This window comes from Elephas maximus, chromosome 12 (assembly GCF_024166365.1).
Source record: "Elephas maximus indicus isolate mEleMax1 chromosome 12, mEleMax1 primary haplotype, whole genome shotgun sequence".
Taxonomy (NCBI): Eukaryota; Metazoa; Chordata; class Mammalia; order Proboscidea; family Elephantidae; genus Elephas; species Elephas maximus.
Genome location: NC_064830.1, coordinates 41395826 through 41416158, shown reverse-complemented (window position 1 = coordinate 41416158; position 20333 = coordinate 41395826). Strand labels below are relative to the sequence as shown.

Sequence of the window (20333 nt, the reverse complement as noted above, 5' to 3'; positions counted from 1 at the left end):
TCCGAGAAGCTGGACTATATGAAGAAGAATGGGGCATCAGGATTAGAGGATGACTCATTAACAACTTGCGTTATGCAGATGACACAACCTTGTGTGCTGGAAGTGAAGAGGACTTGAAGCATATACTGATGAAGATTAAAGCCTTCAGTATAGAATACACCTTAACATAAAGAAAACAAAAATCCTCACAACTGGACCAATGAGCAACATCATGATAAATGGAGAAAAGATTGAAGTTGTCAAGGATTTCATTTTACTTGGATCCACAATCAACAGCCATGGAAGCAGCAGTCAGGAAACCAAAAGACGCATTGCATTGAGTAAATCTGCTGCAAAGGGTCTCTTCAAAGTGTTGAAGAGCAAAGATGTCACCTTGAAGTCTAAGGTGTGCCTGACCCAAGCCATGGTATTTTCAGTGGCATCATATGCATGTGAAAGCTGGATGATGAATAAGGAAGACTTGAAGAAGAATTGATGCCTTTGGATTGTGGTGTTGGCAAAGAATATTGAATATGCCATGGAGTGCCAGAAGAATGAACAAATCCGTCTTGGAGGAAGTACAGCCAGAATGCTCCTTAGAAGTGAGGATGGCAAGACTGCGTCTTACATACTTTGGACATGTTATCAGGAGGGATCAGTCCCTGGAGAAGGACATCATGCTTGGCAAAGTTCAGGGTCACCAGAAAAGAGGAAGACCCTCGATGAGGTGGATTGACACAGTGGCTGCAATAATGGGCTCAAGCAGAACAACGATGGTAAGGGTGGTGCAGGGCCGGACAGCGTTTCATTCTGTTGTGCATAGGGTCGCTATGAGTTGGAACCAACTCGACAGCACCTTACAACAACGACAACAATAAGAATGTCTGAGAGATCCAATTGATCCATATCCTTGTCAAACTTGGTGTGACCAATCTTTTAAATTTAATTTTAATAGTTTTGTGGTGGTATTTATTGTAGTTTTAATGTGCATTTTCCTAATAACTGATGATACTGAAAATCTTTTCATGTGCATACTTACCAATAGAATATCTTTGGTGAAGTGTCTGTTCAAATCTTTTGCCCATTTATTAAATTGAGTTATTTGTTTACTTACTTTTTAATTTTGAGATTTGCTCATTGATTTGTTATTTAATGCTGCTGTAACAGAAATACCGCAAGTAGATGGCTTTAACGAACTGAAATTTATTCTCTCACAGGCTAGGAAGCTCGAAGTACAAATTCAGGGCTCCTGCTCCAGTGGAAGGCTTTCTTTCTCTGTCTGTTTTGGGGGAAGGTCCTTGTCATTAATCTTCCTCTGGTCTAGGAGCTTCTCAGGGCAGGGACCCAGGGTCCAAAGGATGCATTCCTCTCTCAGTGCATCTTTCTTGGTAGCATGAGGTCCCACTCCTCTCTGCCCCCTTCTCTCTTCTATATCTTGAAAGAGATTGACTCAAGATACAACCTAATCCTATAGATTGAGTTCTGCCTCATTAACGTAACTGCCTCTAATCCTGCCTCGTTAACATTCTAGAGGTTAGGATCTACAACATGTAGGGTAATTACATCAGATCATAAAATAGTGGGCAGCCACACAATACTGGGATTCATGGCCTAGCCGAGTTGATAGACATTTCTGGGGGACACAATTCAACCCATAACACTCATATATTCTGGATGTCAATCCTTTATCAGATACGTAATTTGCAACTATTTTCTTCCTATTTCTGGCCTGTTTTTTTTATTTTCTTAACAGTTTTTCAAAAAGCAGAAGTTTAAAATTTTGATGAACTCCAATTTACCATCTTCTTTTACGTATTATACTTTTAGTGTCATATCTGAGAAATCTTTGTCTAAGGCATTATCACAAAGATTTAATGTAATATCTTATTAAATACTTAATTGCATTGTAATAGTACTACCACAAAGTTTTATTTTTGTTGTGCTTTTTCTTGCAGCATTTGGAACTTGTAGACATATTACACCTTTAGGTTCTATTCAAAATTTAACAGAAGTCATTTCTGTTCCTTTGATACATTAATTTATCAATTATTCCTTATTTATATTATGATTTTTTTTTCCTTTTAGTACCAGCTCATCAAAAAAAGAGGGAAAACACACTGTTTGATATTCACAGATCTCCGGCAAGAAGAAGCCATATCAGGTAAATTTTGTTTGTTTTTGGGAGGGGCAAAAACGATACATGCTGTCAGTTATAAATAATGTTTAATATAGAGCTTTATAATTAGAGTATACTTATTAATGCTATTAATGCTAATGCTAATGAGGGAGTAATAGTATCTTTATTTCTTCCTCTCTCTTTCATTCATTAATAGTTGTTATCTGTAAGGATATATATAAAACCCCTACTTTTCACACTAATGTAGTGGAAAAATCAAATTCCATGTTTTACTTCTCTGCTACTTCTGTTCTGGTGCCCAACTGTACTTGAAGCACTTCTTCCTCTGACCTTAACCATTAGGAGCTAGGTCAGATCTCATAAGAAAAAGGGCAGAGCCCTCCAAACTGCCAAGTCTGCCCAAGAGCTCAGACACCAGCCATAAGCGTGGGTGTCGCCACAACACCCTCACTTCTTACCTTCTTGGTTCTAAATTTGAGTTTTTCCACTACCCCTTCAGGATTCCAGCTGTAGGCTTGGGGCCTCTTGGGCTTCCTCACTTCTCACTTGATGGCTACAAATTTGGGGGTTCCCTCTGCCATCTAAGGTTATCAGCTCAATGGTTCCCAGCTGCCTTCACTTCTGACCTGCTGGCTCCCACTACTCCTTTGTGTTTTCTGTCATTAATAGAGGACAACTCACAGAACTCATGGAAAGCACTGTACTTTGATTCCAGTTATTATTACATACAAATGAAGAAATGCATAGGGCAGTGACTGGGAGAGTTCCCAACAAAGGGCTTCCATGTCCCGAAGGGGAGTGCTGCCCTTCCACGTGCATTGATGTCTTTCACCAATCAGGAAGCCCATGGAGCTTCAGTGGTCAGAGTTTTTATTGAGGATTTTTGCCATGTCATCATGAGACAGCCATTATGAGGTGGTATTATGAGGTGGGTCTGGGTCCCTCTCCTCTGGCCAGTACCCGCCCAAGAGCCACCTCATCACCATAACCTGTTGGGTTTGGTGTGGTCTCACTCTCTCATCGAAGACAGGTTACTGGGGAAATTCCAAGTTTTTAGAGATTATCTCTCAGGAACCAAGGACAAAGACCAAATTCTTCAGGTAAAGTTAACGTAAGCCACACATTATCCTGCATGTGATATTATCTTCGAGTTTCACAGTTTGCCTCGAATATTTATTGATTAATAATTATATTCCCCTAAAAGCTACACAACTCTTCAGTCTCTTAATAGAATTGAATTTAAGCAACCCACAATATTAGAATAGTTCCATGACCTCTAAAAGCTATCAACCCCTGCACTACCTGCCCCCGCCCCCCGAAAGCACTAATTTATTTTTAGTCTCTGTAGATTTACGTATTCTGCACGTCATATAAATGGGATCATATAATATGAGATCTTCTGTCACTGCTTCTTTCACTTACCATAATGTTTTGAGTTCATCCATGTGGTAGCATGTATCACTGCTTCATTCCTTTTTTATGGCTGAGTAATATTTAATTGATATATACCACATTTTGTTTATCCATGCATTTGTTGACGGACATTTAGGTTGGTTCCAACTTTTGGCTATAATGAATAATGCAGCTGTGACCATTTGTGTATAAGTTTTGGTGTGGACATATGTTTTCATTTCTCTTGGGTATATGTCTAGAGTGGTTAACTCTATGTTCAACTGTTTGGGGAACCACCATCTTTCCAAAGTGGTGGCATCATTTTACATTTTCACCAGTAGTGTATTTGTGTTCCCTTTTCTCTACATCCTTGCCAATACTTTTTATTTTCTAACTTTTTGGTTCCCTCCATCCCAAAAAGTGTGAAATGGTATCTTATTGTGCTTCGGATTTGCATTCTCTAATGACTAATGATGTCAAACATCTTAGGTGCTTTTTTTGCACTTCGTATATCTTCTTTAGAGAAATGTCTATTCAGATACTTAGCCCATTTTTTAAAAACACTTTTGTTGTTGTTGAGAATATACACAGCAAAACATACACCAATTCAACAGTTTCTACATGTGCCATTTAGTGATGCTGATTATATTCTCTGAGTTGTACAACCATTCTCACCATTCTTTTCTGAGTTGTTCCTCCACCATTAACATAAATTCACTGTCCCCTAAGATTCCTATCTAATCTTTCATGTTGCTGTTGTTAATTTGATCCCATATAGATAGTTCTTAAAAGAGCATGATGCACAAGGCAGGCATATTTTACTAGTTAAGCTAAACTATTGTTTGGTTTTAAGAAGACTTTAGGGGAGTTTTTTTTTTTTTTTTTTTTTTTTAACCAGTTCAGGTTTTTACAGGTATACAACTTATTGACAGCAATTACAATAATTGGCTATGCATCCCTCCCTCCTGCCCCTGCTAACCACTAATAAACTTTGGTCTCTGTATATTTGCCTTTTTCTTGTCTTTTTATGTAAGCGAGGTCATATAATATTTGTCCTTTTGTGATTGGTTTATTTCACTCAACATAATGTCTTTAAGCTCCATCCATACTGTAGCATGTATCAAGACTTCATTTTTCCTACTGGCTGAGTAGTATTCTACTGTATGTATGTACCACATAATGTATTTTGGTACTTTGTGATTAGATGCATATGTGTTTATAATTGTTATATCTTCTTCATGAAGTCACCCATTTACCATTATTAAATGTCCTTCTTTATCTCTAGAAACATTTTTCCTTTTATATGATATTTCCTCTGAAATTGGTATAGTCATTTTAGCTTTTTTGTGATTACTGTTTACATGATATATTTTCTTGTTTTACTTTCAGTCTATTTGTATTTTTGAATCTGAATTGTTACCTGCAGAGATCACGTATAGTTAGATCCTTTTTTTTTTTAGTACAGTCTGACAGTCTCTGCCCTTTGAGATTATTTAATCCATTCACACTTAACGTTATTATTGATATAGTTGGTTTTACACCTGCCACTTCACTTATTGTTTTTCATATGTCTAAAGTCTTTTTTGTTCTTCTACTTCTTCCTTTACTGCTTTCCTTTGCACTGAGTATTTTCGAATATAGTATTTTAATTTCTTTAATGATTTCTTCACTACTTTTTTTTAGTCTTTTCTTATTGGTTGCTCTAGGGTTTACCAAAAAAATCTTAAGTTGCCAGAATCAGCTCCAGCAATTACAAAGAATTAATCTTGTCTTGAAAATACTGTTTGGTCTAATGAGCTGTCAGAGTTACAAAGAAATAATTACTGTGTGATGGAAGTGCAAGTATGGGTGGGAGAATAAAGTGGGAAAGAATAACATATAAAAAATCAGAAATGAATTGAAGGATGTCAGGAAAGAATTAGAGAAATATTTAGAAATGGAGACTAAAGTAGAAGAAACAAATATGAATAAACACAGTTGATAATGCCTTAAGACAAACAGATGGTGAAATATTAAAAATCAGAATGAATAGAAGAAAGATGATAAGGATTTGAGAGAAAATGAAAAATACAGAAAATGGGCAAAGAAAACCTAACATTTTGTATAATAGGAATTCCCCAAAAGAAAGCAAATCCAGAATGTACTTACATCTAAAAATCTAGAGAACTTTTCTATGTTAGAGACGATATAAAACTACATCTTTAAAGGACACATTGAATACCCGAGAGAATTAATCTAGAATGGCTGAGACACATTCTAGTAAAATTGTCACACTTTGAAGAAGAACAAATTTTTTGAATATCAAGCTTTTCACCAATCTTTTTGATAGAAAATAATGAAATAATATATTTAAGATACTCAATGAAAAAAAAATAGCCAAGAATTCTTAATCCAGCCATTCCGATCTTCATGTGTAAAGGTAACGGACAAACTATTACCAAGATTCAATAAATCATGGAATATTGTTCCCATGAGTGTTTCCTAAGGAATCTACTAGAGAATGAGCTTCAACCAACTAAAACGACAGAAGAGGCATCTGTATTAGATCTGTTAACTTTGCATAGCTTGCCTGTTATCAAGAATGCTTGTCTCACTTCATATTCTTCCCCACCACAGACACATATGCATTTTTTTCCTCCCAAAGAAATAGCAAGTTGCTCAAGAAATGCCTCAGCCCTAGGTTAATACCCACTGCTGTCAAGTTGATCCTGACTCATGGTGACCCTACAGGACAGAGGAGAACTGCCCTGTAGGGTTTCCAAGGAGCGCCTAGTGGATTGAAACCACTGATTTTTTGGTTAGCAGCTGTAGCTCTTAACCACTACACCACCACGGTTTCCCTGGTTAATGAATGTAGGGGAAAAGATAAAGTACTTGAAAGGATGACATTGACTCAAAGATAAATTTCTAGCATTTCCTGCTGCATAACTTGGATCTCACATGACAAGCTTAGAATATTTGACATCTGTTCTCCACCAAGACCAGGTGGGAAAGCACAGGTTTTGTGGTTTGTATTACAGCGTCACAGGCCTGGCCTGGAGATGTCTGTATGTTTATTGGTGATATCCACATGTATACAGTTAATCTGCAGTCGTTTTCCAAACCACTGGCACTTTTATGATTAGGCACTGTCTGTGACTTTCTGGTCAATACTTTTTAAGCTCTTATCACTTAGCGGTCATATGAACTTCGATAAACTATGTGTCCTCTTTTTGCTTCAACTTTTTCCATATAAAATTCGGGGGGGGGGAATTAGAATCTGCCTTATAGGTTGGTTTTGAGGTATAAATGTGAAAATGATGTCAAGCACTCAGCACAGTGTCTGGAACATATGAGTGCTCAGTAAATACTAACTTTTACGTAAGAAATTACTTATTCATTCACTCCTAAATGCAGGTTGCTGAGCACTATGATGGAAAACCACACAATCATACAAGTGGAATCATTCTAAATTAATTTACTTCCAACTCAAAACAGCCCTCAAGGAAATTCCACAACCTGTGCATCTCTGCTGCGCTCCAGTTCTACTTCTCTCAATACCAAACACTATTATTTTCCAAACTCTCCTAAATTCTTAACCCACCTACTGCTCCTTCTCCTGACTAATACTAATTTATTAAGGGGAGAGGATAAATAACCAAATTACAAAAAATGAGCAGGTGATTGTTACAGCAGGCTTTCTGAAGACTTGGAAGGGATTAAAAACTGACGCATAAATTAGTATTAGTCAGGAGAAGGAGCAGTAGGTGGGTTAAGAATTACGGGGAGCTTGGTGAAGATTTACGTTTGGTGTTGAGAGTAGTAGGAATTGGAGTGGAGTAGAGATTCACAGGTTGTGGAATATCCTTGTGGCCTATTTTGAGTTGGAAGTAAATTGCTTTACAATGATTCTAGCTTGCATGATTGTATGGATTTTCATCAGAGTGCTCAGCATCCTGCATTTAGAAGTGAATTAAGAAGTCTGTTATTTGAATTGACACAGATTTAGGAGTTTTAAGATTATAAAGGAAGAAAAGAAGGGTAGAGTCAGTCAGGTGATAAAGTAACAATTAAAAAGTGAAATAATGGGTCTTGTGGTTGATGGTAGATAGGACAGAAAATTTAGCCAAGAAAGGAGTTGATAGATTATGAGTAAATGGGTGCTCAAGGACAGTAGGCCTTAATGAGTTGAAGTAAAAGAGTTGGTAAATTAGGAGGTTGTGATCAAAGAGTACGTCATTAAAATTTAAGATTATAGAGGTGTTGGTAGTTCATGTGATAAAGAAGATTCAGGGTAAACGTCATGGCGAGCATTTTCTTAGTGGGTTAGAGTTGAGGTGGTTAAAGGACTATGGGTGGTGGTAAGTGAAGTGTAGATAAGAGTGGAGAAGAAAGGATTAAAGGGATATTTAGGGGAAATATGGACAGAACTCAATGGCAGTTGATATATGATGGGGGAAGTGGTGGATTTAGGATGACTTTGAGTTTTATTTTGTAAATTACCAGTTGGTAGACCTGTTAACTTAATGTACAAATTCAAAGAAGTGGTTGTTTGGCAGTTTGGACATTGTTGAGGGGGCTAAATAATTTCTAGGGGTATAATTTGGTGGTGGTTTTATTATAGTATTTTCTAGCCATCTTAGAGATCTCATGAATTATATCGATAATCTAAACCTAACCTAACCTAACCCACTGCCGTCAAGTTGATTCCGACTCATAGCGACCCTATAGGACAGAGTAGAACTGCCCCATAGAGCTTCCAAGGAGCGCCTGGTGGATTCAAACTACCGGCCTCTTGGTTGGCAGCGGTAGCACTTAACCACTACACCACCAGGGTTTCCATTCATTCATTAGTATTTCTCTGGTGGGGATGACTTTATCTCAAAGCCTGATACTTTATGTAATCATTCCATAATGGTTCTGATTATAAACTATTTTTATGTTTGGTTTTTTCCCAAAAATAATTTTATGAGAAATTCAAACAGGATATTAGTGTTTCAAATGGAAATTGAAAGTCTTTGTCCCCTTGTAAATCAATATATTATTTTCCTTAGTTCTTTAAATATCTGGACTGTTTGTGATTATTTGTGAAAGGGGCAATAAGAAAAGAAAAAACAAGCTTTCTTTTCTAAAAAGACTCTAAAATTATTTATAAAATGATGACAGATACTCCTTAAAATTAGATGCAAATTATATTTTTTTATTTGATTGCCTTCCCCTGACACCATATCTAAAAAATTGTATCCCCTTTTTCTTTTTTTTTTTGTCTGTAGACCTTGTCACCTTTATATGTCATTAAATATTAATTACATGAGATCATGGATTTTTGTCTGCTTTACTGCTGTATGCCCAGCACATAAAGCAGTGTGTGGCACATGATAGGCACTCAACAGATATTTGCTGAATGTATGAGTGAATATATTTTCTACTGAGCTAATAATAGAAGATATGAAGCTTACAGTGTGTTTTAAAAAGCCATTTGCTACTGTAATGGTTTTAAGAATTTTACACTGTTTAAATAGGAGAAAGAAGCATGCCATTCATAGTAGTGACACGACTTCTTCGGATGAAGAACGCTTTGAAAGAAGGAAATCTAAGAGCATGACAAGAGCAAGAAATAGGTTAGTAAAGTTTTTAGTGTTTTATTCTATAGTAGAAAAAAGGAACTTTTTTTTTTGAATGAGATTCTTTACTGACATTTTGCTGTCACTGATACTCAATACTTACATTTTAGACTAAAGTAATGCACTGACTTGGTTTCTACTAAGTAATTCTTGTAGTAGAGATCTGAACTTTGGAAATTTCCCCGAAATTACCTATTCAGTAAGTACTCATAATCAAATAGCATACGAGAAGGTAAAGGAGAGAATGCCAAGAAGCCAACCTATTATGGTGGTATCTGCCTTCTCCTCTCCACCTTTGCATTTTCCTCACAATCCAGATCCATTTAATGAGACTGATTTTAGATGCTTACGATGATTACAAATTTGGTTTCTAGTAGAGTTATCTCAAGAGCCGTTGGATTTCTCTTGGAAAAACTTTTTGTTTTTGGTTGACAGTGTACCTCTGGTGGCTCTTGCCCAACCAGGGTAAATTGCTGTCAATACTACATGGCTCACTAAACCTGAAGAGTTTTTGTCTAGTAAATAATTAAAGCATCAATTATAATTTTAATAGAATATAATGCCTACTTAACCTTAACTATTCTGATGCCTGCCATGGAAATAATATTTTTAAGGTAAGTTAGGATTCAGAAATGGGTAAAATGCACATTTTAAAAAATGAGGCTGTAGGTGTTGTCTTTTGGTGTTTACGCAAGGTTAAAAGAAGAAGTAGATTATATTTATTTAGGGGATAATAAAATTAAATCTATAGTGTAGGGTTCTAGGTAGCTTGAGATCTTTTTAAAGATAATTATACAAAAGATAAAATTTAGTTCTCAAGCAGTGAGATCTAAGATTTTTCTTTTTTAGATCTTTCTCTTTAATCATATAAGCTGAGTCGATATAGCCATTTAACTTAAATATTGTAATAAAACTTAAGTTCATTTTCATCCCATGTATTTAGTATATGTAGGAGATCTCTTTTTATTTGATAGCTCCGTACTATGGGCTATTAGATGTGTTAAGACGTTTTCTACGGTTAGAGCAGATAGGTCTCTTTGGGCACGTAGATAAATTATTTGATTTACTTTATCTAGTGAATAATTTTTTTTGGTCATTTGAAAAGAATTTAAAATTGTAGTTTAAAAATAGGAAATCCTTTGATATTTTCTGGGTTATGAGAAAAAGGAGAATGAAAATGTAAAAATATAAACTCATTTGACACTAAAAATGTGAAATTTTTAATGCTTTTTACTTGGATTTTTATGTATTTCAGATGTTTGCCTATGAACTTCAGAGCAGAAGATTTAGCTAGTGGCATTCTCCGAGAGCGAGTGAAAGTGGGTACAAGTTTAGCTGATGTTGATCCAATGAACATTGATAAATCAGTAAGTTTTGAAAATGATTTTCTAGACATTGCTTTTTTAAAAAAGTTTTATCTTGTTCCTAAAGCAACACATGATAAAAGTAGCAAATCCAGATATGACCATTATTAATGTTTTTAGTATCTTGGAACCTGGTACCCTGGTCACATGTGATGCTTTAGTCAAGTTTCCCCCCCTTTTTTTTTTCTCCATTTATGTTACTGGAATATAGAGTAAAAATTTGAGAGGGTGAACAAGGGCAAGGCCCCATAAGATATGATAAGCAGTGGGCTGTTGTTGAAGATGCTTAGTTTTCATGATCAGATGTACATTTTAGAAAGATTACTCTGGGTACCCTGTAGTTAGTGAATTCAGGGGAATCAAGGCTGGCATTAGATAGACTGGTTTGGATGTGGATGTAAGTAAGTAATAGTCATGGTAGAAAGTAAGGTAATGGTGGGAAAAAGTAGATGGATTTAACAGAATTTAGGAAGTAGATATGACAGAATTTGGTGAATTAATAGCTGTTGGGGAATGAGGGAGAGAAACAAGTTGAAGGTATTACTGAGGTTTCTGACTAAGCAACTGGGTGGATAAAATGGCTCCTTTCTTAAAGTGGAGTTCCTGATGGTGCAAATGGTTAACGCCCTTGGCTGGTAACCCAAAGGTTGGGGGTTTGAGTCTACCCAGAGGCACCTTGGAAGAAGAGCCTGGCTACCTGCTTCTGAAAAATCAGCCATTGAAAACTCTATGGAGCACAGTTCTGCTCTGACACATGTGGGGTCACTGTGAGTTAGAATTGACTTAACAGCAACTGGTTTATTCTTTAATGTAGGGAATATAAAAGGAAGAATAAGTGTTAGAGGCGAAAAGATGATTTAATTAGTTGTGGACATGTTTTAGATGTATGTGGTACATCAAAAGTGAAAGTAACTTGTATGTAATTGGCTATTTAGGTATGGCATTAAGGAGAAATATCTGGGCTACAAATTTACACATGGTTCACCAATATAAAGATAGTTGAGGTCATTATGGAAAATGCATGCTAGTGCCCAGGGAAAGTATGTAGCATGAAAAGAGAGACAAGATTTAAAGGACATTTCTTTTTTTAAGTTGAGGTGAAATTCACACACATGCACACACACAGTTAATCGTTTTAGAGTATACAGTTGTGTGGTTTTTAGTGTATTCACTGTACCGTGCAATTACCAGCTCTCTGTTGTTTCAGAACTTTAATCACCCCATAAAAATACCCTGTACCTATTGAGAAATCACTCCCTATTCCCTCCTCCCATCACTTGGGAACCTCTAATCTGTTTTTTGTCTATGGATTTTTGTATTCTGGACTTACCATATGAAAGGACTCATGTAATCTGTGACCTTTTCTGTCAGGCTCTTTCATTTAACATCATGTCTTTGAGGTTCATCCAAGTTGTAGCATGTATCAATACTTCGTTCTTTTTATGGCTGAGTAATATTCCATTGCATTTATATACCTCAGTTTGTTTAAACATTTATCTGTTGATGGACATTTGGGTTGTTTCCAATTTTTGGGTATTATGAATAATGCTGCTATAAACTTCATTTACAAGTTTCTCTAAGTATACGTGCTTTCATTTCTTTTGCGTATATACCTAGGAGAGGAATTGCTGGGTCATATGGTAATTCTGTCTTTAACTTTACAGGAACCATCAGATTGTTTTCAGCAGGAGCTGCATCATTTTAGATTCCCACCAGCAAGGGTTCCTATTTCTCCATTCTTGTCAGCCCTAGTTGTTGTTATTTATTTATTTTTATTATGGCTACCTTAATAAAAAAAAAAAATTTTTTTTTATATTTATCTTAGTGGGTGTGGAGTAGTATCTCACTATAGTTTTGATTTGCATTTCCTTAATGGCCAGTGTTATCAAGAGGGATCAGTCCCTGGCAAAGGACATCAAGCTTGGTATAAAATAGAGGGTCAGGGAAAAAGGAAGACCCTCAACGAGATGGATTGACACAGTGGCTGCAACAATGGGCTTAAGCATAGCAACAATTGTGAGGATGGTGCAGGACTGGGCAGTGTTTCATTCTGTTGTGCATAGGGTTGCTATAAGTCGGAACTGACTCAATGGCACCTAACAACAACAACAACAATGTGATTAACATTTTTTCATATGCTTATTGGCCAGTTGTATATCTTCTTTGGAGAGATGTCTATTGTATGAGAAAGTAGGGAGTATCAGTAAAGATACACAAATTATAAAAAATAACCAAATAGAAAGTTTGGAGCTAAAACTACACTAGCTGAAATTAAAAAAAAAAAAAAAGTATATATATATTAGAAGCATTCAACAGAATTGAGCAGGCATATGAAAAAATTAGTAAACTTGAATATAAGGCAATTGATATTAACTACCTGAGGAACAGAACGGAAAAAGAAAAAAAAAAAAAATGAGCAGAGTGTAAGAGACCTATGGTACCTTAAGTGTTCCAATATGTGCATTGTGGGAGTGCAAGAAAGAAAAGAGAGAGAAAGGAGCAGAAAAAATATTTTAAGAGTGGCCAAAAGCTTATCAAATTTGATGAAAGACGTGAATGTACACATCTAAGAAGCTCAATGAACTTGAAGCAGGATAAACTTCAAAGAGATCCACTCCAGGACATTTTAATGAAACTGTCAAAAGGCAAAGACAAAATCTTAAGTAACAGAGAGAAGCATCTTATTACATACAAGGGATCCTCAATAAGATTAACAGCTGATTTTTCATCAGAAGCCATGAAGCTCAGAAGGCAGAGGAATAATAGGTTTAAAGTTCTGGAAGAAAAAAAACTGTCAACCAAGAGTTCTATAGTTGGTGAAACTATCCTTTAAAAAATATAGGAGAAATTAAGACATTCCCAGATAAACAAAAGCTAAGGGAGTTCATTGCTAGTAGACCTGCCTTACCTACAAGAAATACTAAAATTTGTTCTTCAGGCTGAAATGAAAGAACATTAGATGATGACTTGAAACCATATGAAGAACTAAAGGTCAGTGTTAAAGGTAACTATGTAGGTAAATATAAAAGCTAGCATTATTGTATTTTTGATATGTGACTCCTCTTTTTGGTTTTTATATAATTTAAAAGACAAATGCATACGGTAATAGTTATAAATCTATAAATCCATGTTAATGGGCACAAAATGTATAAAGATATAATTTGTCACAATAATAACATAAAAGATGATGGAGTTTGGCATAGAGTTAATGTTTGCTATTGAGACTAAGTTGGTATTAATTCAAACTAGACTGTTACAGATTTAAGGATGTTAACTGCATCTCCATTGTAACCACCAAGAAAAAATTTTAAAAATATACAGAAAAGGAAATGATTATCAAAATGGCATACTAGAAAAAAAATCAAACACAGAAGAAGGCAGTATTTGAGGAAATGAGGAACAAAAAAAGATGTAGGATATGAAGAAAACAAATACACAATTGGAGAAGTAAGTCATTCATCATCAGTAACCGTTTTAAATGTAAGTGGATTAAACTCACTATTAAAAGATACAAATTGGCAAAATGGAAGATGATACGATTTAACTAAATGTTCCATGCAAGAGACTCACTTTCAACTCAAAGACACAAATAGGTTGAATGTGAAAGACTGGAAGAAGGTGATTCCATGCAAATAGTAACCAAAAGAGATCCAAGGTGGCAATCCTAATGTCAGACAAAGTATGTTTTAAGTTAAAAATTGTTATAAGAGACAAGAACATTTTATATTGATGATGTTGTTTTGTGCTGTCAAGTTGATTTCGACTCATAGTGACTACAGGATAGAGTAGAATTGCCCCATAGGTTTTCCTAGGCTATAATCTTTATGGGAGCAGTTTGCCAGGTTTTTTCTCTTGTAGAGTGACTGGTGTGTTTGGAATGGCTCGTGGGTTTGAACCATCCAGCTGTTTAGCACCTGAGTGCTTAACCATTGCACCACCAGGGTTCCTGTTTATGTTAATAAAAGGGTTAATTTACTAAGAATGTAACAATTATAAACATATTTGCACCAAACAACAGCAACCCAAAATATATGAAGCAAACATAGACAGAATTGAAGGGAAAAGTAGTTCTACAATAGTTGGAGACTTTAACACCCCACTTCCAATAATAGATAGAACACCTAGGCATAAGATCAGTAAGGAAGTAGAGGACTTGAACCAATACTGTAAACCAACTAGACTATTCTTCTCAAATGCATATGGAATATTATTCAAGGATAGACTATATCTTACAAAAAAACCAACTCCTTGCTGTTGAGTTGATTCTGACTGCTAGGAACCCTTGTAGGACAGAGTAGAACTGCCCCATATGATTTCTAAGGCTGTAATCTTTACTGAAGGATACTGCCATTTCTTTCTTCCATGGAGCAGCTGGTGGGTTCAAACTGCCTACCTTTCAGTTAGGAACCAAACGCTTAACCAGTACACCACCAGCTCTCCTTATAACTGATCCCATTGCTATCAAGTCAGTTTTGACTTACATTGACCCTACAGGACAGAGTAGAACTGTGCCATAGGGTTTCCAAGGCCATAATCTTTATGTAAGCAGACTGCCACATCTCTGTCCTGTGGAGTGGCTGGTGAGTTTGAACCTCTGACTTTTTGGTTAGTAACTGAGCACATAACCACTGTGCCACCAGGTTCCTTAGACAATATGTTAGGACATAACAATTCTTAATAAATTAAAAAAAAATTGAAATAATATGAAGTATCTTCTCTGACTGCAGTGGAATGAAGCTATATAAATAACCAAATGAAAACTGGGAAAATCTGCAAATACATGGAAATTAAACAACACTTTCTTAAATAACCGATATTCAAAGAAGAAATCCCAAAGGAAATTAGAAAATACTTTGAGATGAATGAAAATGAACTTATGGGATGTAGCAAAAGCAGTACTCAGAGGGAAATTTATAGCTGTAAACACTTATATTAAAAAGTAAGATCTCAAATCAACAGCCTCATTGTATACCTTCAGGAACTAGAAAGGGAAGAGTAAAATAAACTTAAAGCCAGCAGAAGGAAAGAGATAATAAAGATTAAAAAAAAAAGAGCAGGTGTAAATGATACAGAGAGTAGAAAACCAATAGAGAGAATTAACAAAACCAAAAGTTGATTCTTTGAAAAGATAAACAAAATTCACAAACCTTCAACTGCAGTGATGAAGGAAAAAAGAGAGAAGATACAAAATAACTAAAATCAGAAGTGAAGGTGGAACATTATTATCAACCTTAGAGGAATGAAAATAGTGTAAGAAAATATTATGAAAAATTCTGTGCCAACAAATTGGATGCTCTATATTAGATGGACAAATTCCTAGAAACACACAATTTACCAAAACTGACTCAAGAAGAAATAGAAAATCTCAAGAAACTTATAACAAGACAGTAACCAAAAACCTCAGGTGAAAAGTCTAAGAACAAATGATTTCACTGTTAAATTCTACGAAACATTTTAAGAAACTTAACACTAGTCCTGCACAAACTCTTCTGATAAATAGAAGAGGAGGAAATACTTCATAACACATCCTCTGAGCTCGGCATTACTGTGATACAAAAGACAAACAGATACCACAAGAAAAGAAAACTATAGACCAATACGACTTAAAGTTTTGATGTAAGAATTCTCAAAATACTAGTAGGAAACCATATTCAACAGCACATTAAAATGGTTTTGTACCATGAACTAGTGGAATTTATTCCAGGAATGTAAAGACATCTTATGTTTCAACATAAGAAAATATACCACATTAACAGAACGAAGGGGAAAAAACCCACTTGATCATCTCAATAGATGCACTAAAAGCATCAGACAAAATTTAATAGTCTTTTATGAGAAAACTGGAATAAAAGGGAACTTCTTCAACGTGATAAAGAGTATTTATGAAAAGTCCACAGCTGATATTGTACTTAATGATGAAAGACTGAAACTATTTCCCTAAGATCAGGAACAAGGCAAGGTTGCGCACCTTCACTACCGCAATTCAATATTCTACTTAGGGTCCTAGCCAGAGCAATTATGTAGATTTTTTTCTTACTGTTAATAGTATGGGGGAGGAGGGCACTTTGGAATAAGGTTATTGCACGACCATGAACTTACATCATTTTTCCCTTTGTTCCTTTAACCTGGTCTATACAACATAATTTAAGTGATTTTTGTATGAGAGACTTAAAAGAAGTTATCAAGTGCAGTTAAAAAAAACCAAAAAAACAATTACTATTGAGTCAATTCCAACTCATAGTGACCCTATAGGACAGAGTAGAACTGCCCTGTAGGGTTTCCAAGGCTGTAATCTATATAGGGTTGCTATGAGTCGGAATCAACTCGACCTGGCAAATTTTTTTTTTTTTTTTAATCTTTACAGAAGGATACTGCCAAATCTTTTTCCTGGGGGGTGGCTAGTGGGTTCTCTCGACCTTTTGGTTAGCTGAGTGCTTAACCATTGCACCACCAGGGGTCGTTCAAGAGTTGTATGTAGATTTGAAAATGAAATTTTAGCTATCTCCAATCTGAAGTCAAAGAGAAAAAAATACCGTTTTTTAAGTGAGAGCTAAGGAAATTTCAGAGTATTGAATATACCCAGAATGTCATGTCTAATAGTTCATTTTCTCAGAGGACCTTGTCTAATAATGTTTGCTTATGTACTATTACTCCCCTGAATCTAGTTAACTTTAGATGTCTCTGCCAGTCAATTAGAGTAATTTATTTTTTCAAAATTTGACATAATATATAAGAAAACTTAGCTCCTCTTAGAGTGTTTTTGTTTTGTAAGCTCAGTTTTTATTTCTCTAGTTTACTAAAGTTTTTCTATCACAGCAATATAGTCGTTGAAAAACATTTTCAACCACTGTAACAGACTAAAGAAGCAAGGAAAGAAATTTCCTTAATTCAGCTTTCAGGCAATCACTGTTAGGAGTTCGGCAAGATTTCCTTCAAACGCTTCTTTCTATGAAGTTTTTTTCTTTATAAAATTTTTTTAGCTATTTGCACTATTCTGGGCAAGAGGAACAATCTGTGTTGCTTCTTCTGATAGGTCCATGTTTCTCAAACTTCTTTTCATATTGCCCCTGCCCCGGGGATAAAATTAAATGAAATTTCTCTCCAGCTAGTGAAATTATTTATTAGGGAGATGATTTTGTTGGGTAAAGTTGAGCTTTGGTGGGCTATAAATCATTGTAATAGCTAAGACTTTTTGCCCCCTCTAACTCCTGAAATGATTTTTGCCCACTGGGGAAAGATGTTACACTCACTTAGGATGCGTGTGATATATGGTATTTTGAATGTCGTTTAAGCTATTAGAGTGAAATATAAAGTTTCCTATAGACATTGAAGTTGTAGATTGGCTATAACTCTAGTCCTTAGTTACTTAGAGATTACAGAGTGGTAACTTTATTTGCCTGAACTAAAACATGAACTTGAATTTTATTGCTGACTTTATTTTTCTACTCTTATTTGTAATTATTTCAGAAGCTCCTGTTGAAACCATGTATTTCTGAATCATGAAACCATTGTGAATTTTTTTTTAATAAAACATTTAAACTTTTTTGTATTAAACTTTTTCCCTTCTTTCCAAGGTGCGGTTTGATAGCATAGGTGGATTAAGCCACCATATTCATGCACTAAAGGAAATGGTAGTATTTCCACTTTTATATCCAGAAATTTTTGAAAAGTTTAAAATTCAGCCTCCAAGGTAAGTAATATCTTAGGTGTTTGTTATTATTACTTTGAATTTGTCAAATTTCTATGAATAAAGGTTTATAAATATGAATATTTGATATGGATTTATTTGATGTTTTCTAGCAATGAGGAATAGAAATGAAATTTTATTAATTGGGGTTTATGGGCTGTGTGGGGCCAAGCATGTTCTTGAATTTTACATTTCAGGATTTAGGAGTCAGGTGCAAGATGAGATTCTTTTTTTTTTTTAATTGTATTTTAGATCAAGGTTTACGGAACAAAATAGCTTCTCATTAAACAATTAGTGCACATATTGTTTTCTAACATTGATTACCAACCCCATGACATTAAAACACTCTCCCTTCTCAACCTCGGGTTCCCTATTACCAGCTTTCCTTTCCCCTCCTGCCTTCTAGTCCTTGCCCCTGGGCTGATATGCCTCTTTAGTCTCATTTTGTTTTGTAGGCCTGTCTGATCTTTGGCTGAAGGGTCAACCTCAGGAGTGACTTCATTACTGATCTAAAAGGGTGCCGCGGGGGCCATACTCTTGGGGTTTCCCTAGTCTCTGTCAGGCCAATAAGTCTGATCTTTTTTTTTTTTTGTAAGTTAGAATTTTGTTCTATATTTTCCACAAGCAATGTCTGGGACCCTCTATTCTGATCCCTGTCAGAGCAGTCAGTGGTGGTAGGTAGCTGGGCACCATCTAGTTGTGCTGGACTTAGTCTGGTGGAAGCTGTGGTGGTTGTGGTCCATTAGTCCTTTGGACTAATCTTTCCCTTGTGTCTTTGGTTTTCTTCATTCTCCCTTGCTCCAGATGGGGTGAGACCAGTGGAATATCTTAAATAGCTGCTCACAAACACAAGATGAAATTCTTTATGCAGGCCTTGAATGTACAAGTGGATTCTTAAAGAGATTTTCATGAATTTGGCTTTCTAATAGCGTTGACTTTGATGCTGTATGTTATTTAGCCTTGGAAGCACAATCTCATGGAAGTGTTTCTTTGACATGATGATGGGATGTTTTTGAAAAAGGGTAAACTTGATAATTTATTTTTATGATCAAATTAATTATGGTTAATCACAAGATGGTTAGCTAGTGAACTATTAGAAAAGGCTGAGAGATTATTTTAAAGGAAATTGGGCAGAATATTATGAAGATAGATATATAGACTTACATGTACTGCTAGATGTACTTTTTCATTGAGGAGGCACTTTTTTTCAGATTTGATCCTAATTTATTTTCCATGTTTTTAAGAACATGGAAAGTATTATTAAAGAGTCTTCTTCTGTTAGATTAGCGGATAAAAAATCTATATTGAGTTTTAAAAATCGGAATAGCTGCTTATTTGTTTTTTATATGTTATAGCTTGAATTTTCAAAATCATTACTATTATTTTTGAAATTATAAAGTACTATAGCCTTGCGAAAAACTTAAACAAGGCAGAATGTGTGTTATGGCACCTCTCCTCAACTCCTACTTCTTAGAGATGAACAGCTTATATATATTTTTTGTAATAGATTTCTTTTATTCATATATGCATAAATTATGTTAATATTTTGCCTTTATTATACACATCAAAAAAAACAAACCAAATCCGTTGCCATCTAGTAGATTCTGACTCATAGCGCCATTATAGGACAGAGTAGAACTACCCCATAGAGTTTCCAAGGAGTGCCTGCTGGATTCGAATTGCTGACCTTTTGGTTAGTAGCTGTAGCACTTACCCACTCTGCCACCAGGGTCTCCGTATATAATATATTATATACATATGAACAGTTAATATAAATGAGACTATATAATAATACAGCTGCTAACCAAAGGGTTGGTATTTGGAATCCGCCAGGCGCTCCTTGGAAACTCTATGGGGCAGTTCTACCCTGTCCTATAGGGTTGCTATGAGTCGGAGTCGACTCGACGGCACTGGGTGGGTTTATATAATAATGCCCTTCTTTAACTTTTTGTTTTTTGCTCTATAATATACTCTAGTTATGTTATCAGCAATGTATAATTCTTCTTGATACCTTATTAGTGTTTTCTTGTATAGATGTAGCATAGCATATTTCGCTGTCCTTTATTTATAGATATCATTTAGATTTTATAATTTTTCATAATTAGAAGCCATCTTTTTAAATCTATATACTTTTTTGGGACTATTTCTGTATGATACATTCTAAGATGTAA

General features: G+C 35.4%; 1 protein-coding gene across 5 annotated transcripts in view; it reads left to right on the top strand.

Annotated features, from left to right (window-relative positions):
• The window catches only part of ATAD2B (ATPase family AAA domain containing 2B), a 160834-nt gene that overhangs the window by 45463 nt on the left and 95038 nt on the right, over positions 1-20333 (top strand). For all 5 annotated transcript variants that reach the window (XM_049905124.1, XM_049905122.1, XM_049905123.1 and 2 more), the window contains exons 8-11: positions 2065-2140; positions 9010-9108; positions 10367-10478; positions 18050-18165. In XM_049905124.1, coding sequence (XP_049761081.1) covers positions 2065-2140; positions 9010-9108; positions 10367-10478; positions 18050-18165 — 403 coding nt within the window. The remainder of the gene's footprint in view (positions 1-2064; positions 2141-9009; positions 9109-10366; positions 10479-18049; positions 18166-20333) is intronic.